The 24,856-nt window shown below is 36.4% G+C and overlaps 1 protein-coding gene across 1 annotated transcript in view; it reads right to left on the bottom strand.

The window, feature by feature from the left end:
• Nucleotides 1-24,856, bottom strand: part of Ccdc178 (coiled-coil domain containing 178) — a 362,700-nt gene that overhangs the window by 241,724 nt on the left and 96,120 nt on the right. Inside the window, exons 13-14 of the mRNA XM_048442360.3 lie at nucleotides 7,189-7,284; nucleotides 6,908-7,044 (exon numbers count right to left, since the gene is read on the bottom strand). Coding sequence (XP_048298317.3) covers nucleotides 6,908-7,044; nucleotides 7,189-7,284 — 233 coding nt within the window. The remainder of the gene's footprint in view (nucleotides 1-6,907; nucleotides 7,045-7,188; nucleotides 7,285-24,856) is intronic.

The following is a 24,856-nucleotide window of genomic DNA, read 5'->3' as shown; positions in this document are numbered from 1 at the left end:
TTCTTCCTTGTAAGAATTCCTAGTTTTATCACCAAATATGCTGTCAATAACAATGAAGATTTGAGATTGACTGTTGCTTTGTAGAACAGTGAAAGTTAGCCAGGATTTCAAGGTAGTTCCCTAGTTTGACAGGAGACAGAGAAGGGGCTCAGGGAAAGACCACCAGGAGAGACCAAAGGAAAACCTAGCTCATTGGGTGACATCTCCAACCACATGTAGCTGTGGTTTATGCCAGTGGCTGCAAAGTCACAGGCAAGTGGCTTTTGCATGAATTTATACCCCAAGCATTGGGCATCAGATGTAGCACAACTAATAAAAACCCACAGACAGATATTGGGGTTTAAGCTGAAAAATCAGAGAAGCAAAGTAGCCAACCACTAGAGAGTTCTTGCTTCTATAAACTCTTCTAACAATATTTGTCATTGTCTTTGCAGAGGCTTCCAACTTCCTACTCATAGAATAACTTTGACTTGATTTTTATATGAATTTTCTAATTCATATTTTAATCCATTATATCTTTAAAGTAAATATTAGAATCATGATTAACCAAGATGTATGCATTTTAAGGATGCCAAAAATTCTGATTTGATGATTCTGACCTATCATATTTTGGGAAAAATTTATGTTACCTGTGATCAAAACCTTAATTTACCCCATAACATTCCATATCCTGAAAATTAGTATCTTAAGAGAGATTAAATCATAGATATGAAGGTGCTTGTTTGAGAATTCAAAGTACTTTGACATTTAACTGATGTAGGGTTTTCCCTCTATACGCTCTAAAAATGATTTATTATCATTGGTTAACAAAGAAACTTCTTTAATCTATGGCAGAGCAGAATATAGCAAGGTGGGAAATACAAGCAGAGATAGAGGAAGAAAGAAGGTAGAGTCAGGCAGATGCCATGTAACTGCCAAAGGGAAAAAATGCCAGAACCTTACAGGTAGACCACAACCTCATGGTAATGCATGGATGAATAGAAATGGGTAATTTAAGATGCAAGAGCTAGCTAGGAATACACCTAAGTCATTAGCCAAACAGTGTTGTAAGTAACATGATTTTGTGTGATTATTTGGGTCTGTAGGCCAGAAAACCAATATGCAGTCTCCATTTGCATTCACATGCAACGATCTTGATAAACTTCTTTCTATTGTTTTAGAACATGAATCAAAATAACTGCTAGACAACCCTTGTACCTTTCTATATCTAATTCTCAAGCATATCATCACCTTCCAATGTCATTTTTTGTTCCATACATTTAATTTCATCTGGTAGCTCTACCAAAAAGATTTTGTTTTTTTTTCTTTTTGCAAAATTTAAATTGTGCAATGATCACTACTATGAAATCTTTGAATAGGGTTCTGAGAATGTTCTGGTTAGTGGTGTAGAAGAATTGTCTGTATTCTGTCAATCATGTTTTGAATAAATGCGAATTTGCTAGGCAGGAAGTATAGGTGGGTAAACCAGACAGGAAGTAGAGGTGGGGCGATGAGAATAGGAGTATTCTGGGAAGCAAGAAAGCTCCCTCCTCAGTCCAGCCCAGATCACCGAAGAAGCAACATATGACCTGCCCTGTTGTGAAAGGCACTGGACCATGTGGCTGGCATAGAAAAGAACAATGGGTTAATATAAGTTACAAGAGCTAATAAGAAGCCTGAGCTAATGGGTCAATATGTTTTTTAACTTATGGAAATCTCTGTGATTTTCTTTGGGGCTTGCCAGCTGTGGGATACCGGGTGGGACAGAAACCCCAACAAGCAGGCCCCCTCATGTTACAGGTTAGGTTTCTGAATTTGTGATAAAGCATCAGGATCATAAACACATTTGGGAAGAACAGGTTTATTTGTCTCATAATTACCTCAAAGTTCTAAAAGTTTTCCACAATTCTCCTGGGAAATAACTTGGTCAGCTCCCTCACAGCACCAGCCTACTTCTGGTACCAATTTCTGTCAAGTTTCCTCTCTATTACTGTGACAAATATCATGACCAGCTGTACCGGGAAGAAAAGCGTTTAGTTGGCTTATGTATCTGGTAAATCATTGATGGAAGTCAGGAGAGGAACTCAAACAGAAATAGAGGTTGGAACTATGGAGGAAAGCTGCCTCCTTCCTTGTTTCTAGGCTCATGTTCAGCTGCCTTTATCTGGCCTCCAGTCCAGTCTGTGGACTCCCAAAAATGTGAGCCTATTTCTACCTTGTGTGATGGTCAGATAGTTTGAAAGTTGAAAAAAAATGGTTGACAACAAGCAGGGCTATATATCCTGGCTCAGGATGTGGTTACTTGGTTCTTTTGACATTAAGATGGCCCATACAGGTAGATCCAGTTCACCCTGACAGATGGTCAGGATATGCAAGCATACTTTTGCTCCTTATTTTGTAATAGGAGGTTACATGGAGAGTGGCTGTTTTCGGGATACTTGGTCTAATGTGGGTTTACTACCTAAGCAACTTAAGTTATTCTTAATTCTTAAGTCATTAAGAATGTTAATGACTTGATGTCTCGAAGTGTTGAAGCAATTAACTGTTCAAGTTGCCCTTTGTGTTGTGTTTAAGGAGTCTTTTGTTGCCTTCTTTCTCCTTTTGTATTAGGGTATAAAATGTATGGAAGATAAATGTGGAGATTTTATTATTCACTGAAACTCCCTCCTGATACTATCCTAGGTTTACTGTTTTATTATTTTATTTGTGTCTTCGTCCTTTTTACTATTTTTTTTTTTTGATCCTCACACCCCTACCCTGGCAAGAGGCATTTTTGTCAAGGCTAGTTCCCAACACCAGTCCAGGGTGACACCACCTACAGTGGACGAGCCTTTATTCCATCAATCAGCAACTTGGAAAACTCCAAACAGACATGCCTACATGCCCTGAGAGAAGCAATTCCTCAGTTGAGAGTCCCTCTTCCTCAGTAAGTCTACTTTTGGGTAACAGCTGTAGAAACCTAACCAGAATACAGTATTTAGTTCCTTTCATCTATTTTTATTCTCAACTGAATCCAAATATCATCAAGTGACTTAATATCTATCTGTCATATTGGCTTCTAGGTTTGTAGTGCTTGATTATCCTACTTATAACATAAAAACACATGAAATATGCATGTATGTGTGTGCGTGCACACACACACACATGCACACAGAGGCAAGAACACATGGTTCATTAGCATGTCTGCTCCCTGGGTTTTAACATTACTTCTCATATCTGAAATTGTTGCTGCTATGCCAATATACTAAGTATATTTGAATATTCACTAAATGTCAGCTAAACTGAAGCCAGATTAACTTGCAAATAATTTGATAAGTAAGAAAAAACTTGAACATGAATTTATAAAATGAACTTTTTATATAGATTCCAGTTGCACATAGCTGTGGGTTTTTAGGAAAGAAACTTTGGCTCCTGGAAGCTTAACTTCTTCTTTTTACCCTGGGAAATGTCCATGAATAATTAATAAACTGTGAATTCTAGGGAGGTTGTGTAAATATTCAACCTTAGTGGTAATCAAATAAATGGAGTTCAAAACTTCATTTTTTATGATACTAGAACAAGTTCTTGTACTGCTCAGTCTTTAAAAGAATTAAACAATCTTTCTAGAATGTAGCATTATAGAAATATTAAGGGTTTTGAAATCTTACAGATAATAATTTTCATAAGTCAAAAAATGATTCTGAAACACATTTCTACACAAAATTATGACCCCAGTGTTTGTAACAAACAGTAAAACTGAGTATACTACAGTGATATTTATAGATCTTCTGTGTAGCAGAATCATAAAGCTATTTAAGCATATTTGAAATTTATGTAATAGTGTATTCAAATTTCATTATCTCATATGAGAGAAAAACAGCAATCACAGGTATTCATTATGTATAAATATGCATTTATTATAGTATCTGTACTAAAATGATTTTAAGGTTGATCTTTTTAAGTTTGTTTGTAGAGATTTTCTATAGTATACATCCATTTTAATCAGAGTACTAGTAAATCATAGAACATATTATTGCCATGGATTGAGTGGAGATTTTGGTAAAGTGAAACTTCATTTGCCATGGTTAAGGAAATACACAAACACAATGTAGAAAAGGAAACCCCAGGTTACAAGGTAGCATATGGGACTCTGCTCAGTAATGAAAGTGCATGTATGATTAGTCTTATTTCATCACTGAAATTAGATTAATGTTTATTATATTGCTATTGCCAAGGTTTTTAGAAGAAAAGATGAAATGTACAGTAAAAACATGATCTAAAAAATAAGACAAAAAAAAAACAAAGGCAAAGAAAATCCTGCCCAGAGTGTATTTGAAGGGTGAAAGCAAGCTTGAATCACCCAAGCCAAACACAGTGCAGTGGTTTTAAACACAGCACCCCTTATGCATTTGAACACTTGGTTCTTAGTGGGTGATGCTATGGGGAAGGTTATTAAAGTTTAGGAAGCAGACCCCTGCTGGGCAAAGTATATCCTCGAGGGAGGGCTTGGAACATGTGGAGCCTACCTACCCCTACTTTCTACTCTCTCTGCTTACTGTGTGAGGATAAAATGTGATTAACCAAGCTTCCTGTTCCAGTTGCCATCCCATAACATCCTTGTCACAGAGGATTCTATCCCCATTTCTGTGGGTCAAAATATGTTTTTCATTACTGGTGGCATTTGGGCATATTTCTGTATCTAGGAAACACAACTGTAGTTAATACACACTGAACTGTAAGATGACATAGAGTATCATTTAGGAGAAAAGCAAGTAAGCACTCGAAAGGAATCAGTACATTCACCTGAAGGATCAACTTGTTTTATTGTTGGAGAAGACAAAAGTATTTACTCAGAGTGGTCTCTCTCTCTCTCTCTCTCTCTCTCTCTCTCTCTCTCTCTCTCTCTCTGTGTGTGTGTGTGTGTGTGTGTGTATGTGGAGTGGAGCATACATTCCATACCACACTTGTGGAGGTCAGAGGGTAGCTGGTGTAATTGGTTCTGTCTCCATCTACCGTTATGTAAGTTTCAGGAATTGAACTCATGTCAGGAGGTTTGCACAAGCAAGCACCTTTATCCACTGAACTATCTTGCATAGATGTTGCTTGTTTTCTTAAGCACAACTATCCTGACTGAGGTGAAACAGCATCTCAGTGTAGTTTTAATGTACTCCTAGTGACCAATTTTTTTTCTTTTATTTATTGGTGTTTTGTACTTCTTTGATTAACTGTTTATCCCATTAGCATGATATCTGACCATATGACTTGCTTCACCCAGTGAAATATGAGCAGTGTTATCTGAAACATTCTTACTGAAGTTATGAGAGCCACCAGTGGTCTTAGTAATACACTCTCCCCGATGGTACTAGAGCAACATGTCCAGAGGTATCTTGTCCTTTTTTGGGGGGGAGGGTCTCAGAAGGGATAGCATGAAAACAGACATGGCAGCTACAGCTGAATGGCAGTAAGAGTGGGAAGTTAACCTTTCTGCTAATCACCAGTAAGGGTGGAGGCTCCTTGCTTCTCCTAGCCACCACACTCATGTCCTCTTGCCGGAGGCTCTCCTCTCTGACTCACTCACTCTTAAGGCATCTTTGCTTAATTTTTCTCTTCTTAATGTTTTTTTTTAATTTTTACAAGCTTTATTGTAAAAATTTGCACAAAATATAACATTACATACCAACAATTACCAGATTTGTGATCTACACATTTCTATACAGTCGTGATAGCCCATCTAAAGTTGTGGATTTTTACTCTGGATTTTAGTCATTTCCTATGAAGTCTGTTCTTACATAGTTAGCCACCACCAAAACTGAAAACTCAGTTATTGAATTTAGACTTTTATGATAAATAAATTAATTTTACTAGTGGCTCTATGCTACCATATCTAATGGTAAAAACACTTACTACACATTTTCCTTAGCACCATCAAGATCAGCTTCGTTCCCTTTGTGTCCCTCCTTTCTTTCAGGACTTCGTCATCGATAGCACAATATATTTCAGGCATTATAGCAAGTGAGGATAGTGTGATGGTCAAATACAAAACATCATGACCAATGGATCTCCCTTCTTGGTGAGAGTGGAGAGTGAAATCATCTGCCTGGTTTTATAACACAGCACTGCAGGCACAATAAAAGGTACGAAGGAGAGGCACAAGTGTGCCCATCTCAAGACAGTAGAAGGTGGTTTGCACACATTTGTGCACTGTAATCATAAGGATAAGTAAATACAATTCCACAGAAATGTCAAGTGTTACTAGAAGGGGAATTTGAGTCATTATTTGAGCCAAATAATAAAAGTAAACCAGGTATAACATAATACAGCAAATAGAAGGTGCTCTAGTCAAGAGGGCTTGTGGATATGTTAAGAGACTGGCCCCTTTCCTTTTCTAAAATTAATGTCAATGGACCAAATAACTGATGATACTTAAAATGAGAAAGACACGTGTCTTTCTCAATAAAGATAATAGCTAGAGCAGAGACATCATGACTGTATGTTACCTACTCTCAGAAGACATTGCCCATGAACGTCAGAGCTGATTGTTGCTGGAACTGTGGGCAGATTTTAAAGATGCTTAGAGTGTGGAGAAGTCTTTGCTGAAATATTGAATATGAGAGTTGAGATAGAAAGTGAGATAAGAAAGACTGGTTCCTAAGCCAAGTAAACCAGGTTAGTAATTATAAGGAAGAATTGAGTATGGGCTGGAAGAGACGAGGGGATCACCACACATTTTAAGTTGAATGTTATCCTTAACCTCTAGATGTTATATCTAAGGGACTTTTGCTAACAGTGTCTTGGATGATTACAGAGTAACATTTGTAGTAGATTCAAGTTAAGTTAAAGCAATATTAAACATGAATATGCTTATATCACCCCCGGGACTCATGATGGAGGGGTTTATTCCAGATCACCTATTGAAAAAGCTATATAGCAATAATAAGTTCTGTATTACCTGGCTGCTATATCCTCTGTGAGTCTGTCAATTTCAGATTGGATCCTTTTGTTTTCATCTAGCACTGCCAAATACTTTGCTGAAACATCAGTGTAGTCTTTCGAAACTTCAGAAATCTCAATATCCCATGCTTTTTTCTTGATAAAATAGAATACAAGATATTTATACATTTTTAGTTATGGAAAGTTAAGTTTTCGATGTTAATAAAATTAGTTTGAATCACTCAAGTTACTAAGTACGGTGAGTAGTAATCCGTGGGAATGGAGGAATTGTCCACTTACTGAGGAATAATAATTATTCAGTGCCTCCATGTACTGATGCTCATAATTTCTCTGCTTCCAGGAATATTGGTCAAACATACTCTTCAAATCATCTACCTAAAAATGCACAGAAGATAAGTGAACTGATGAGATTTCCTTCATTTTCATGAGTAAGAAAGAGGCTACGTTTTACTTTACACAGTTTTCCTAATGAACATTGGCTGATATAGTAGAAAATAATGCCACATGCGTCTCCCATCTTGAAACCTAATATAGGATTTTGATAAAGCATAGCAAGTCAGATATAAGTCAAGGAGAGTGTTTCTAGTATTCAGATGGATAATCATGACAAATAGAATGTGTTTTAGTTACAGGAAAATTTAAATTATAATTCATTACATTGACAAGTAAAGGAGAAGAAAGGATACACTCCCATCCTTTACAAAATAACCACCTGATTAATCAACTACTTAGTTCTCTGGCTTTCACAATTTCCCCATAGGTTTTGAAGCTAGAAATAAAGAACGTAAATATAATGGACAGATATTTTAACAAGATTTTTATTGATGAATTCCTAAACTTATATATAGTTTAAATAGTTGAAGAAATGACTTTAGCACAAAATCCAATTCCAGTTTCCAGCACCTGCAGCCTGTGACCCACAACCACCTATAATTCCAGCTTTGTCCTCTCTGCCCTCCTAGATGCCAATGTAAAAGCACAATCAATAATACCTGGGGGTAATGAGTCTATCCTAGAACCCTAAAACCCTACCATAGCAGTCTTGCAATTAAGCTGAAGCACAAAACAAATAACTTTTAAGAGACTTTTTATAAATATGATAGAGCAGTGGTTCTCAGTCTTTCTAATACTATGGCCCCTTAATACAGTTTGCCAAGTTGTAGTGACTCCCAACCATAAAATTATCTTTGTTGCTATTTCCTAACTATAATTTTGCCACTGTTGTGAATTGTAATGCAAATATCTATGGTGTCCTAGACAACAATTGTGAAAGATTTTCCACTCGATATTAATTCAATACAGTGCTTGAACTCTTAGCTAAAGTAAAGGAGATCAAGTATAAACAAATTAGAAGGAAAAAGTTAAAGTATCTTTATTTGCTGATGATACAATAGTATCTATAAATGAACCCAAAAATTACACAGGAAACACCTACACCTGATAATACTTTCAGCAAAGTAGCTGTATGTAAAATTAACTCTCAAATTTTTTAGCCTCACTATATACAAATGAAAAATGGACTGATAAAGAAATAAGAAAATAATATTTTTACAATAACCTCAAATAATATAAGATATTTTGGGGTATTCTAACCAAGCAAGTGAAAGACATATATGATAAAAAATTTAAGGCATTGAAGAACAAAATCAAAGAAGATATAAGATAATAGGAAGATTCCTGGTGACCATGCATTTGTAGGATGAAAGTAGTAATAAAGGTCATCATAACAAAAGCAATTTGCAAATTGAATGCAATACCTTTCAATATACCAACACAGTTCTTAAAACAATTTCCAGCCTTATATGAAAACATCAAAAATCCAGGATGGATAAAATCTAAATAATATTTGCTCAACTATGTTTGTAGCAGATTTATTCATAACAGCCAGGAACAAGAAACAGTCTAGATGATCCTCAAGTGAAGAGTGGGTAAGGAAAATGTGGTGAATTTACATAGTGGAGCATTACTTAGTTGTTAAAAACAACAATATTATGAATTTTGTTGGCAAGTGGATAAAACTAGAAAAGATCATCAAAAATGAGGTAACCCAGACCTTGAAAGACAAACATGGTATGTATTAATTAATAAGTGAATATTAACTGTAAAAGAAAGGATAACCAGGCTACAATCTACAGACCCATAGAAGCTAAGTAACAAGCTTAAGGATGTATGTATAAATCTCATCGTGAATGGGAAATAGAATAAACATTACCAGTGGATGGAGTGGCCTGGAAAGGAGGTATGGAAGAGAACAGAAGGGATCAGGTGGAAGTAGGATAGAGAGAGAGAGAGAGTATTAGGAGAGGCAACTGAAATTGGGGTATCTCTGGGAAGAGCTAGAAACCCAGTGGAATGGAAACTCTTGGGAATCTATGAGGCTGACCCTAGCTGAGACTCCTAGCAATGGGAGATACAGAGCCTGAATCACCCATCTCCTGTAACCAGGCAACATTTTCAGTGGAGGATTGGGACACAAGTCTGGTCACAAAACCATCGACCTACAATTTGCCCTGCTACAACATGTGTTGGAGTGAAGGTGGCATAGAAATTGTGGGAGTGACCAACCAATGTTTGATCCAGCTCTAGTCCCCTACCATGAGAGACAGCCCATCCCTGACACTGCCTGGAGGGCCAGGACCCAGAAATAGGAAGGCCTAGAGGCCTAGGATAGAACTGAACATGACTGGGAAAAAGGAAGGAAAAGGAAAACTCAGTTAAATGATTTCGAATGATATTCTGTTGTACTCATAGATTGGTGTCTAGTTCAATGGTCATCAGAGAGGCTTTATCCAGTAATTGATAGAAACAGATTTAGAGACCCACACCACACATGCAGAGATCAGAGATTCCTGTAGAAGAAGGGAAGGATTGTAGAAGCCATAGATGCCAAGGCCATCACAAGAAAACCCACAGAATCAACTAACCTGGGCTTATACAGGCTCACTGAGACTGAAATGACCACCAGGCAGCCTGCATGGGACTGATCTAGGCACTCTGTATATATGTGACAGTTGTGTCACTTGGGATTCTTGTAGGACTCCTAATAGTGAGAACAGGGGTTGTTTCCGACTCTGCTGCCTGTTTTTGGGTCCCTATTGGACTCAAAATTGCCTCATCCAGTTTTTGTAGAAAAGGAAGTGCCTAGGCTTACTATAACTTGATATACTGTAACTGCCTGATATTCATGGAAGGCCTGTCATATTTTGAAGAGCAATGGAGGAGGAGTAGATGGGGGAATGGGAGGAAGGGAGGGCTTGGAGAAGAGAAGGGAGGGGAAACTGTGGAAGGGATATAAAAATAAAACAAAAAATAAATAAATACAAAAATTAAAATATACTAGCAGTTCTATACAAGTTTTGTTAAAATACATAATATTTGACAATAAAATCAATAAAAAACAGAGAGTTCATACAGACACAACCTAGTATATGTAAAGTCTGTATCAAGTTCCCCATGGGAAAAAAAGATATGTAATAGGGATTTTTATTATGTTGATTTATGTAAATTAATAAAAAAGCATAGTATATAATGAAGTATTCTAATTTAATTATTTAAACTGAAGGGTTTGCTTTGCTTTTAAACATTTTTTTGATTCTTTGGGAATTTTATATCATGTACCCCAATCCACTCATTTTCCAGTTCCTCTGTATCTGCCCTTCCGCCTTATATAGTATCCCACAAAAGAGCTTAAAAAGAAATAGAAATAAAATAAAAAGTAAAACATTAATTAAGAAACAAAGAAAATCCATAACAACAAGAGAACAAAACAAAAACAAACAAAAACTCAGTTTGTTTTTCAATCTTCCCTTTTTTCCATCACTTCTTCATTCACCTTGGTGGCACTAGGAGCTTCAGTGTGTCACATAGTAGACCCTTTGGTTCCAACAGTTTTACTTGCAAATGTTCGTTGTATAATGAGTTTTTGTTCAGGTGCAAAGTCCATCAGTGCTGGACCATCTCTGAAACTCCTTTCAGATATTCTACTGTTGACTCAAGTATCTATCTATCTCCAAGATCCTGTTGCTATGGTTCCACAGGACCAGTCCCTTTACGTGCTCCAGTAGGTCACATATGGGGTAGATGTTGTTGGGATAGGCCAACTCAAAGCCCTGTTTACGTGCTTGTGTGAATTGATTAGTCCCAGCCACTGGGATCATCTCAGTCAGTTCTCCAAAGTTCATGGTAAGTCATGGGACAAGCTTTCCTAGGTGCTGTAGCCAGGTATCCTATGAGGGGTAGAGTCAGCCCTCCTGTGTCATCAGGCCAGCTCTCCCAGGGCCAGTTGGCAACAGGACCAGTTCAGCATGGCCCTTGGACTTCAACAAGCATGGTTCACATAGGTCTTTGTCAACACAGGCAATGGACATCAACACCTGGGATCATGGTGAAGTCCATGCCCAAGCTGCTGCTGAGGGTAATTCCTGGGTCCATAACCCTACTGCAGCCAGGATCTGTGTTGAGGTCCATACATATTTCCTGTTGTCATTGAAGGTTGTATGGATGCTATGTCTGGGCTGCCACCTGAGGGTAAGCTGGTACCCAAGGGCCATGCTGCTTCCAAGGACATGCCAATCTGAAGATTAATTTTTAAGTAGTGTTTTTAATGAATCTACTTTTAAAAACTTTTACGAATATGTGTATGTGACTACATGTGTGTATGTGTACCACATGTGTGCAGGAGTCTACAGATGCCAAAACTCCAAGGGACCTGATTTCAGGTGGTTGTGAGATGCACACGAGTGTTGGGAAAAAAACCTCAGGTCCTCAGCAGAGCAGTACACTCTCTTAGCTGCTGAGCCATTTCTTAAACCCCTAAATTGAAGTTTAGTGGAAGAAAAAGTAATATGACACTAACCATGAGTTATCTAAAAATAAAATCAGTGTCAGAAACACTCTACCAGATATTGGAATATCAATAGCACTGTTTCAAGGTAGGGTTTGTAATTGCATTAAATAAACATGGTATCGAAATCGAAATGCCTAATAGTCCTGAAATAACATTTCAAAAAGTTGTATCAGAATTCAATGAAAAAGAATTTACTGAATTAACCTACCTATAGAATATGTTTCATATAATTGCATATAATAAATATATATATATATAATTTTATATAATAAAATGACATTTCTTTAAAAAATATAAAGTAGTTTCGCTACCTCATATCCAGCTCATCACAACTATAAATTTCAGTTGGACAAATAATACAAGCACAAAGCTGTAGGTACACAGGTCTTTCCCCTGCTTCCTGGCGATTTGCAGGGCCCTTTGACCTCTGGCTCCCTGGAGATTCTGCACTAGCACTGGCTTGAGGGGATAGCTTAGGAAGAATTTGGCTCTCTTTTGTTATGGTGATTCCACCTGTAATCAAGGTTCTAGCAGTGGGCCCCACACGCCTGGCCCCTCCCAGCTGATTCTGCCTGAGGCACTGGGCACCTGTAATCTCCTTCTCCTGCTCCTGATGGGAGGAGGCCTTGCCCTTTTGAACTCCCTTGCCCACTGGTATAAATACCTGACTTGAGTTTAATAAAGTGGCCATTTACTCTTTGGTAAGTGAGCAAGGTCTCTTTTGTGTGTGTCTGTTCAAACCCTCAGGACAATCGTCCATTCTCATGGGCCCAAATTTGGGAAAGCGCGCACCTGGATTGGGTGTGGGTATCCACAGAAAAGGCGGGGTCCTACACAAAGCTGTACAAATCATTAAAGTGACTGAAAACAAACTAACGGGACAGTCAAGAGCAGGAGGAGAATATCACCTGGTCATGTCAAACAAAAGATCTGTTGATGTATTTGACAAGGTAGCTTTATAGCATGTACCAAATCAGAAATGAAGAAAAATGAGACCATGAAAATAATGTAAGATTAAATCAGGAGTCTTAAAAATCGTACAAAAGATGGTAGGAGAGAGAGAGAACAATTTTCATTAAGAACTATAAAAAAAGGTACCAAAATGCAATTCTTGAAATTCTCAAAGGTACTTATGGAAGTAAATAGTCCTTTGTAAGGATTGGCATGAAGTCTCTGGTGTTTTACATATTCCTGGTCCATCTCTGCCTCTGTAAATGTCTGTGTAAGTAATGACCACAGAACTTGAAGTTGGTATTTACCAGGTAGAGCAGAATGTGACTGACTAGAATGCATCCAAAGCCTCACATTTTATGACCTCTGCATTTTATGACCTCTCTGGTGCAAGTTTATTAAGGAAAACTTCATTTGTGAAGATGGCTATATTTGAGTTGAAGATGTTTCACAAGCAACTGGTCTAGCTTCATAGACACTTGGGATCTCCAGTAACAGTTGGGACAAAGAGTAGACTACTCAAGACAATTAGAAGTGGAGGCTAGATGAATAGTGTCCAGAGTAGCCTTGCAATTGTCAATATATTCTTGGTAGTATGAATTCAGGATGTAAACACAAGGCAGACTTGAGTAATACCTGAGTGAGTTCTGTAGGTATATATAAACCAGCATGCAGAGCTGCAGTGAGACTGACCTTTCACAATGTCCGTCATTACCAAATCCATAACTGAAAGGAGATAGTATTGCTTGCATATGACACAGAAAGCAGACCGCTGGACAAAGCAATGGCAACTTCAGTAGATAGAAACAGAAAGAAATTCTAAAAGAGTGAGATTCTGATGTCAAGTACTATAATGTTGCATGATTTTAAAGTGTCCACTTATCAAAACAGTAAGAAAGCTTATGAGACATATGAAGAAATAAGAAATACAAACTATATAGGGGAAAAAGAGAACTCAAAAGAAATTCTATCCCAGAGAAATTAGAGATGCTATTTTAAATATGTTCAGAGTTAAAAGAAAATATTCCTTAAGGAAGTTAATTGAAATATTATAATGTTTTACCAGAAAGGGAATATTAATAAATTGACAGAAATTGTATAAAAAGACTTAAATAGATAATCCAGTTGAAGCATATAAAAATAAACCTTGCTTTCTGGGCTTCACAGCATTTATGATCAGTTAGAAGGAAAAACAGACAAATTTGAACATAAATTCCATGAGCTTATCCTCTATGAGTAACAGAAAGATACAAATAATAAGAATGAAGACACAATTCTGACACACTATAACATATATTATCATACACAATGATAGAATTAGGAAAGTGAAGAGTAGAAAGTAGGCAGAAAAATATATAAACAAACAATGAGTGAAAGCTTTGCAAATGTGGAATAAAACAACATTTATCTATGTATAAAAGAGTACCAGAGAAATCTAAGTACATAAAGCCTAGAACTGTATGTGTGGCACATTACCATCAAATTATCAAAATTCCAAGATAATGAGAGGAATCTTTGAAGTAGCACAAGAGAAGCTCAGCCTTACAAAAGTTAACCACTGGCATTGTATTTCAAGTACTGTGTAAAATGCCTCAACACTGCTTGTATTTAATCCTCCTTGTTCAACCTGTTATCCATGATTGAGTCTGTCTACGTGTAAAGGCTAGGTACAGGCCAATACAATTCCCAGAGTGCCTTTGAGTTTCAAATGTGGTTTTAAAACACAAAATTATATATACTTCCTGTATCAGACAAATGTCCATCTCTAAAACTACTTTTAATGTTTCACCCACTCAAACAATTTAAAGTTAATGCATCTGCTAAATGCTTGTGGAAGGATAACTAAATGAAGTTATAAAACATTCATCACCTTACTTAAGCACTGCATGAGTGATTCTCCCAATCTACCACTTTATCATTGGTTAAGCCCTATCCTAAACCATAAAGCCCATGGAATCTCTTGCACTGTAGGCTAACTTCTGTTCTAATAATAGCACAAAAAAGGTTGAAGATACCAATCACGAAAGGAGAGAGAAGGGAGAAGGGAAGGGTTGGGAAGAGCTTGGAAGTGGAAGGGTTGAGATGGAGGAAGGGCAGATATAGGAGCAGGGAAGACGCCATCTTAATTAAGGGAGCCATTTTAGGGTTGGTGAGAGACTTGGCTCTAGAGGGGATCCCAGGTGTCCATGGGGATGTCCCCAGCTAGGTCCTTGAGCAGCAGAGGAGAGGTTGCCTGAACTGGCCTTGTCCCATAGTCAAACTGATCAATATCTCGAATATCATTGTAGAACCTTTGTCCGGCGATGGATGAAGATAGAAACATTGGAGCACTGGGCTGAGCTCCCAAGGTGAAGTTGAAGGGCAGGAGGAGGGAGAAGTTGAGCAAGGAAGTCAGGACCGTGAGGGGTTGGTCCACTCACGGAGATGGTGTGCCTGATCTAATGGGAGCTCACCAAATTCAGCTGAACTGGGAGAGAAAGAGCATGTGATCAAACTGGACACTGAATGTGGCTGCCAATGGGGGCTGACTGAGAAGCCATTGATAATGGCACTGGGACTTGTTTCTACTGCATGTACTGGCTTTTTGGGACCCTAGTGTGTTTAGATGCACACCTTCCTAAGGCCTGGATGGGGGGGGAGCTTGGACTTTTTGCAGGGCAGGGTACCCTGCCCTCTCTTAAGACTGGAGGGGAGGAGGATGGTGAGTAGGGGAGCGGGAGGGGAATGGAAGGAAAGGGGGCAGTAGAAATTTTTGAATGGAAAAAATGGTAGGGGACTTCAAAGGACTGGTATTGGTGCCAGCAGAGATTTTATCAGGACATAAAGTGTACACCAACACTATTCTGAACAAATGTGAAAAAAATGAAATAAAAAATTATATGCAAGGTCATTAATTCAATCATGGCAATTAGAAAATGAAGACATGTCATGGAAAATATTTGTATTCCACTATGAAGTGAGAAAATGAAAATTAATGTGGCACCACCAGTAATTAGGTTGGTTAAATTGAAAATATTCTAACCCATCAATCCAACTTTTGAGAATCTATACCACAGCAAGAAAGACTATCTGGCAGAATCTATAAACTTCTTTATTTATTTATTGTTTGTAGTGGCTATTAGCTAAACTTAATCTGAGCTTATTTAAGAAGTTAATAACTAAAATTTCCCTTCAGAAAAATAGTGTATGAAATTTTGTGATCCTCCACGTTGCCTCTCTTCACATGTACACTTCTATTCATTAGAGCCTTAAAAAAAAGTAGAGGGAAAGGGTAGGAATGTGAGATTGGGAATGGTGCTATTTTTGTTTCCAGCTAGTGAGGTGGATTAGCATAAGAAAACAGAGATAAGGTGTAACACATTACTAAAAGCCCAGAGACAGAAATTGGGGTTCAACCTGAAGATCAGAAAAACAAAACATCCAGCCACTGGGTCTTACTTCTATCTCAGTTCAAAATGTCAATACTGCCTTCAGCAATCTCAGACTGAGACTATGTTTATGAGCTGACTTTTCCCATCTTATATTCCTCTCTAGGGCTGGAATTAAAGGTGTGCACCGCTGGGATTAAAGGCATACACTGCCCAATTTCTACGGCAAACTAGTATGGTTACTGGGATTAAAGGTGTATGTCACCAGTGCCTCATCTATAAGGCTGACCAGTGGGGCTCTTTTACTCTGTGATCTTCAGGAAAACTTAATTTATTAAAATACAAATGAAATGTTACTACATTTCTCTTTTTGTCTAAAATATAAAAGAAAGCTACAACTAATATAAGAAAACTATTGTACAATGACTATATACAATACATACAAGTGTAGTCCGAGGTTGCTTGTTCATTTCCCAGCTTCCCAAACCAGAAATAATCACAGAGAAATTGTATTATAACAACAACTCTTGGCCTATTAGCTCACACTTCTTATTGGCTAGTTCTTATATCTTAAATTAACCCTTTTCTTTTAATCTGTGTATTGCCACATGGTTGTGGCCTACTGGTAAGGTTGTGTCTGGCATCTGTCTCTTGTGGTGGCTACACAGCTTCTCCCTGAGTCCAGCTACTCTCTCCTCCTTTGTCTGCTTGGAATTCCCACCTTACCCTATTCTGCACTGCAATAGGCCTAAAGCAGTTTCTTTATTAACCAATGGTATTCACAGCATACAGAGGGGAATCCCGCATCACCTCCCCTTTTCTGTTTAAATAAAATAGGATGGTTTTAATTTAACACAGCAAGGCTACATACAACAAAACAGTTATTAAACAAGAATTATACTCATAATATTTATATCTACTTTATCTTTTATAAGAAACCTTTTCTTAAGGTAAGCTATAACTTATCTATTCTTCAACTCCACCAAAGATTCCAGAAGGATATAATATTATCTAAGTAAGCAGGAAGTGCATTATAAACAACTCCCAAAGCTCTAGAATTGACAGACATCTTGCTGCCTGGACAGTCACCCAATGTTATTCTGTATCTTCGTAGCATCCATCTTCTGCCTACAGGCCCATAGTATCTGGCAGACTTTTCTATGATTCAGAAAATTTCAAAAAAGTTCTGCCTATATTGGCAGTTTGTCAGTCACTTTCTTCTGTGTCCTGGAAAGTATCTGGCAGTTCTCACATGAAGCTGGAACCCCAAAGGACCATCTCACCTTTAGGCAAGTTCAGTAGTCATTTTTCTGTGGGTCCTGCATGTCCAGTTTATACAGCATGACATCAAGCAGTCCAGATGATAGCAGTTTCTTGCCCAAATGGCTAGCAAACCCTATAATGAGCCTCTTCTATGCCTATCATCTTAAAGTAGATTGGTGCTGCCAGGAGCTGATATGTCTCATTGTCATGATAAGTCCTAAGTTCTTAAAACATTTTAAATGCCATATTCTGTTACTCTTTGAAAGGTTTGAAGAATATCTCTCCATTGAACTATATCTCTGTACATCTAGAAAACTTACCATGACTATAGGCTTGACTATTATAGATGACTATATATTAACCTGTATTTCATAATTATACATTACATTTTTTCAATGAGTTGCACAAACCCAACACCTTAATCAAGAGCAGAAATAGACATATAACAAAATGACCTTAAATTTGTATCAATAGATCAAGAGCCATACCAATCCAAAAGTATTCATCTCTATAGGATACCACCTTTAAATGTAAACAAACATTTATAATCAATATTTGGAAACTTGGGCATAGTTTTTTCCAAACTACTTCCTGCTGTTTATTGGGCAAAACATTTCTAGGGTTCACGGAGACCTCTCAGTAGGTCTTGTTCCATCAAACCATATTAGCCTGGAAGGAATCCACAGGTTCTTATCCTCTGTGGAAACAAAAGCAAAACCTCTTTTCCAAAGTAACATATCCTTAGTACCAAATTTAAAATCAAGACACCCTTAAAATATATATGTTGGTTTAGCTTAACAGCTGTACAATAAACTATCTCTCCGTACTTACATCATTCATAGTCAAAAAATTCAAAGAAAACACAGTAATATACATAATCCAGACTCTCTGTGTATTTTCTATCTTTATGTGGCTTATTTTTCTTTGACTGTCTATACTCTGTCTCTTTAAAGACTTGATTTTATTTTTTTAAATGATTTACTACTTTTTATTACTTTATTTTTTATAGCTTTATTTATTAAAATACAAATGAAATGCCACTAAAATAAGACTTTACTATTATAATAAGAAGAGTAGAAACAATGAATATCTTCCTGAATTTGAGTTATTTAAGGCTTTTTTTTTGCTTTTTTATTTTCTATTGTTTTGCCTTTGTTTCTTATGGGATCTCCTGTGCCACCACTGATTGCTGGGGTCTTAGGGACTTATCACCATGTCCAGCTGTATTAGTTCGGAGTATTCTGTTGTCTTCCTACTAGAAAGGAAGCTATGGTAACATAAATATTTTGTGTGTGGGTTTATATGTCCACTGCCAATTGTCAGAGTTGACATCCTGTGGCATCAGTGACACTGAGAATAAGCTCAAAAAGGGCATTCTTTGGCTCCCTGGTCTAGACACATCCTCAGCAACTGCGACCATCTGAAAACCATCAGTAACTAACTGGTCCATCTAACAAAATTTCCCAAGACATATAGACACATAATTTGTGAACTTCTTGAAGTATTCAAATTCCTTTGGTCTAAACAGAAGGATTTCTATTCTCCATACTGTATCCTGATTGATGCCGTAGGAGGGACTAGTGTTCAATTTATTTTTTGTTGAAAGGTATATATTAGACATAGTTGTACTATCTTTGCATAACCACAATGCCTTTTTCAAGTGAAAGAGTAAATTTACTAGATATCTTAATGAGACATGCTTGGTATGGCTCTCTCTCTGGTGTGTGTGTGTGTGTGTGTGTGTGTGAGAGAGAGAGAGAGAGAGAGACAGAGACAGAGAGAGATAGAGAGAAAGAGAGAGAGGGTATGTAAATTGTTTTTGCTATGTATATTTGTGGCTATATATATTATTAAATATTTATAGAAACATAGAATATTAACATATATTCATATCATTCAAGTAAAAAATAGTGACAAATAGATGTGAATAACAAGGAGGCCCCACCTGGAAGTGAAATCTGACTCTCTGTTAATAGATTCTGAAATGGCAATATTCTAAATGAAGCATGTTTAAAATACTCAAACTCATTAGTCATCAGGAAAATGCAAATTTAAGACCATAATGGGATAACTCCTTCAAAAGAACCATAATTAAAAATAAATAAAAACATGACAGATGGTGTTAATTGGAAACTGGAGTTCTTATAAATGATGATAGGAGTGAAAAGATATGCAAATATTTAGGCAAACTTTCTGACATTGTCTATTAAAGCTAAACATACACATTGTTGGCCTAGCAACATGCAAGATGCATGAACATGGTTTTAAGGCATATTTTAAATATCTGGGCCAAAGAAGCTGTCAGGATTAAATCATCACAAACTGAGTAAGGAGAAAACACTGCAGACCATGGAAAGGCTGAGCAGCTGAATGTTCGACTCCAGTGACTAAAGGGTGGGCTGACTCAAGAGGCAGCACAGTGTGGAAATGCACTTGCTGCCAACCAGGATGGTCTGATGATCTGAGTCAGGTTTCTGGGACCCACATGATAGAAGTAGATAAATCAGTCTTTTTTATATAAAAATCTAAATTAAAATATAATTACATCACTTTCTTCTTCACCCTCCTTCCTCCAATCCCTTCCATGCCCATCCTCACATGGTCTCACACACATTCTTCAAAGTTTTCCTTAGAGTTCCACACACACATGGTGCAACACAAACATCCCAGACCTACTGTAAAAGTAAACTGTAATTTTAAAACATTAAAAAATATGTTCAAGATAACCACTAGTCACAAATGCAGAGACTATACATAGGGATTACAAGTTGGTATTTAGATACATAAATCTTATTACAGAAGACAACTTTGGGGTTCTTAAAGGTTTAGAATGTGGGAGATACAAATAAATCACTGGAAGGTAGAAAAAAAGAAGTCTGCACAAAAATAGGAAAAAGGAAGCAGCTTGCTAGTTCTGAAATTCAAAAAAGAAAGGTTCCAATAGAAAGCTCTAGTATGTTTGGCTAGGGCCTCTGTGTAAGTTGGTTAAGACAGTGGCAAAGAAATAGAGGCTATTCTTCACAATATAGAAGTTCTTGTTGACCTAAACCTGACGACACTTGAGTGAACAGGTCAGGAAGAATTCTGGTATATATTTAAGAACAAGATGAGTAATAATACAGCCAGATAGGGCTTATTCCAACAATTGCAGGTTCAAGTTAGGAAATCTATGGACATAATCTGTTGTTTTTGTAGATAACAAAGGAAGAAACTGGATGAGCATGGCCCTAGACCCTTCACAAAAGGCAACAGAAAAATGTAAAGTTCAAAGACACTCACTAAGCTCAAATCAACAAATGCTGTGGGATAACGCTTTTGTACACTGTAAACATTTGTCACTCATATTAGTTTAAAAAATGCTGATTGGTCAGTAGTCAGGCAGGAAGTATAGGCGGGGGAACCAAACTGAAGATGATGGAAGAAGGGTGGAGTCGAGGAGTCACCAGCCAGATGCGCAGGGTGCAGAAGATGTTGTGAACTGATAATAAAAGTACTGCCACGTGGCACAGCATAATAAGGGAAATCAGTTAACTTAAAATGTAAGAGCTAGATAGTAATAATCCTGAACTATTGGCTGAGCATTTATAAGTAATATAAAGCCTCTGTGTTGGTTACTTGGGAAGGGGCGGTTGGGACAGGAAACTTTTGTTTACATAAGGCGCTGAAATGTTCGACAAGAATTTCCACATAAAACATAAGAAAGCTTTAAAAAAGGATTCTAAACACACAAAAGAATAGAGTCAAACATGACTTCTTGGTAGTAGCCTCTTTTTAGGTAGACTCTGTTTGCTGGCAGTGAGTAGAGGTGCAGCTCCTTTAAACGATGACTTCCCGACTCAGCATTAGTGGCAAAAAAATTGCTGCTCTTTTAAGAGGCCCTGCAACCAAACACTTAAATAGATTTATGAGTAGTGGGTGATGCACTACTTAGTGGCAGTGTAGACCCAGAAACTTCCCAGAGTTGGGGTGATAAACATGCCTCCCAGAGCCGAAGGTGAATGTACTTCCACCATGAGGCTAGACTCTCAGGGAACAAAAGAACAGTTATGAGTCAGCCACCAATGCCAGCACTTCAGTCCTAGCCAACTGGCATAGCAGTTTAAAGACTCATGTGCTCAGAAAAGGCTAGAGATATGCAGAAAGAACAGATTCAGAAAAAAAAAAACTCTGAAGAGTTTACGGTATGTTTTTACATATATGTACAGACTTGGGAGAGAGAGAAGAGAGAGCATATACAGTTATGGATTATAAATATATAGTTTTAAAATAATAACCTAAAGTACTTAAAAGGGGAGTAAAGTAACGTAAAAGAGAAAAGCCACATAAAGATGGAAAATACACAGAGCGTCTGGATACTGCATGTCATTGTGTGTCTTTGAAGTTTGTGACTGCTGAGGAAGAAGCAACATCTGCTCAGGGACCTTTAATTATAAATACTGCTGGATTCAAAAACCTATATATTTTTAAAATATACGAGCTTCAAAATTTAAGTAAAAAGGTGTGGTACTTTGCATCCAGAACAGCTTCAAGTTTGCTGGATGAGAGGACCCAGCCTCACAGAATACTCCAGTCAGGACTTGACCATAATCCTAAATTTTCACAGGGTCCTCCAAAGATTACCAGAACCCCCAATTAGCAGGAAATATTCTAGAAAACTATGCCCAGATCCTCACAAAATATGTTATAGATATTTATTATCATTAAGGAGAATTAGTTATAAATTATTATTGGTAACTGTCAGGAAAAAAGATGAGTAAAAAAGATTAAATTCACGGATCACTTTTTTTAAAAAAAGAGAGGATATAGAAATGATAAGATAAAAGGGTAGATTATTGAACGTACTTTAATCCTAATAAACAATTATTAATCTTAAATGTTTTACATCGGCATGGATTTTGGCTTATTAATACAAATTTAATGCTAATTTTATTACTCTGTATGTATATTTCTACACTTGTTTAAGGTATTATGTTTATGCAGCTATTTTAAAAATATAATGTATAATTAAAAATACAGATGAATACGTAATCATCCATAATAGTCAAACTTATAGTTTTCTTTAGTTATGATAAAGGATAAATTAGGTACAAAACTTTAGACTCACAATGATAAGATAGATAATAGAACATTTTTTCTTATTTTGCCAAATGCAAATAGACTGTATATTATAACTGTGATTCTTATATGATTACTGTTTTTGTTGTATATAATCTTACTATGTTGAAGTTAAAACCTTCCTTTGTAATTAGACAAAAGGGGGGAAAATACTATGGAATAATCCTCTAGTACATAGTAAATGTTTGTCACTCTAATTGGTTTAATAAAACACTGTTTGGCCAGTAGTCAGGCAGGAAGTATAGTCGGAAGTGACCAAACTTTATTAGCATGGCACCAGCCAGATGCAGAGGGAGCATGAGATGAATGTGTCATGCTAATGAAGTTAACACCATGTGGCAGAGCATAAATAAGAAAATGGGTTAATTTAAAATGTAAGAGCTTGTTAGTAATAAGCCTGAACTATTTATTGAGCATTTATAAGTAATATTAAGCCTCTCTGTTGGCTATTTGGGATCAGGCATTAAGAACAAGACATTTCTGTTTACAAACAAGCAGATTGAAGTTTTAATTCTTAAAACTATCTGCCTACTTTAAGGGAAAACAAAAGCACGGCTAAAAAATCATTTGAAGTAAGAAAAGGACATAATAAAGACTCCAATTATTATTACTGTGATTCAGCATCTCACTAGAAGTATTGACTGACATTATCAAATAACAAAACAATTGTAGGCATACAAATAGATGAGAGACTAGTAAAACTTTGCATCCTGAAAGCTCAAGAAAGAACAATGCTGAAAACAATAGAATTAGTACCTTAGTAAGTATGAATTAGCATAAGTGATTATTTACCTAAACATAACCAGCAAACAAAAAAACAATTAAAGAGAAATCTAGATTACATTTGCTGAAAAAAAATTCAAATTCTGCATGAAAAAAAACCCTTATAAAAAGTAGTCCTAATTAACACAGGGGGAGCCTTGTACCACAGGCTCTACATCAGCAATTGTGTGTGAAAATATTTGAAAAAGTAATGTCTACACTGAATATCTTGTGAAAACGATTCCCTATATATAACTATTCATATGAAGTACACATCTCATTAGATCTTAGAAAATGTCATCAAGGGACAATTTAGTGTGTGGAAAGATATACATAGGTTATGTGTCAACTCTGCACTGATTCATATAAGGAATGTGGAGATTTTGACATCTACAGGGGCTACTGAAGGGCAACTACAAATTCAGAGCTTGGTAAACTTGAAGTAACAGTTTCCTTACTGGAATTTTTATTCTAAGTTATAGATAAATGAAAATACAAACTAGAACCAATAAAAGAATCCTTTAGATTTAAACAATTTGTACAAATAGTTTGCAGTTTGATTGTATTGCCCATAGTGTTCAAAACTTATTTTAGGTTTAAAGAAACAATACTAATACCACCAACATCATTTATACATTTATGAAAAGAAGATAATACAAACCCAGTCCCCAAATTATGACTCAGGTGTCAGACAATGTCCAATAGATGATGGGATAGCAGTTTCACAAGATGAGTTTATGAAAGAAAATGATTTCATCAATAGAAATGCTGCTTAAGAAGCTGTCAACTGTAAAAGGGCCAATCTGGAGTTTGCAGAATTTTCAAAAATTTAAATAGGAACAAATCATGTAAGCCAAAACAATGACTATTGTGATTCTTCATGGTTCTTCAGGTACCACACGATCATGCAAGTTTTATAATTTTTGCACAACAATATTATTTTTTGAAGTAATTTAGCTTAAACATGATTGAGATATTTATCATAGCTTTGTTTATAATTTTTAAAATTAAAAACATGAATATACAGCCTCTAAGAAAGACTCAAGTCATAAATATTGCATATTATAATGTAAAGGTATATTGAAATAAGTTTTAATTTAATAAATTTTATATAAAGAGAGGCATATCATCAATTCTTATATGGTTAAATATATTTAAATACAGTACAAGTCCTATGTACTTTTGTAAAGAGAATGTTAGCAGGAGCTAAATCTTGACAGTGAGATAATATAAGAGATTAAAATTTCTTATGCATTTTAGTGTATTTCAGACTTTGAAAAATGAATGCAATTTGTGCTATGTAAGATGTGCCTTGAAATAATTTTAGCTCACAGTTTGTATAATGAATCTCATTTTATGAGTGCTCTCATGAAGAAAACAATATATGCTAATAGTAAGTAACTCTTATGTTGGGTAGGCCTGACTGGAATGATCTTAAATAGGACTGCACAGAGACACACTGAATATGATGCATACAGAAAATTTTGCAAAGAATTTTATGCACAATATAGTAAGAAATAGAACTAGAGCTTCCAGAGCAAGAAAATCCTGCCTGTATATATCTATATGTGTAAATATATAAATATATATACATATAGCATATATACAATTAAGTATGAGCATTCAGAATTTAAATAGGAAC

The sequence above is a fragment of the Myodes glareolus genome, chromosome 13, assembly GCF_982192425.1.
Source record: "Myodes glareolus chromosome 13, mMyoGla1.1, whole genome shotgun sequence".
NCBI classification, from domain to species: Eukaryota; Metazoa; Chordata; class Mammalia; order Rodentia; family Cricetidae; genus Myodes; species Myodes glareolus.
Note: the sequence above shows the minus strand (reverse complement) of the source record. Positions and strands in the feature narration are given on the sequence as shown.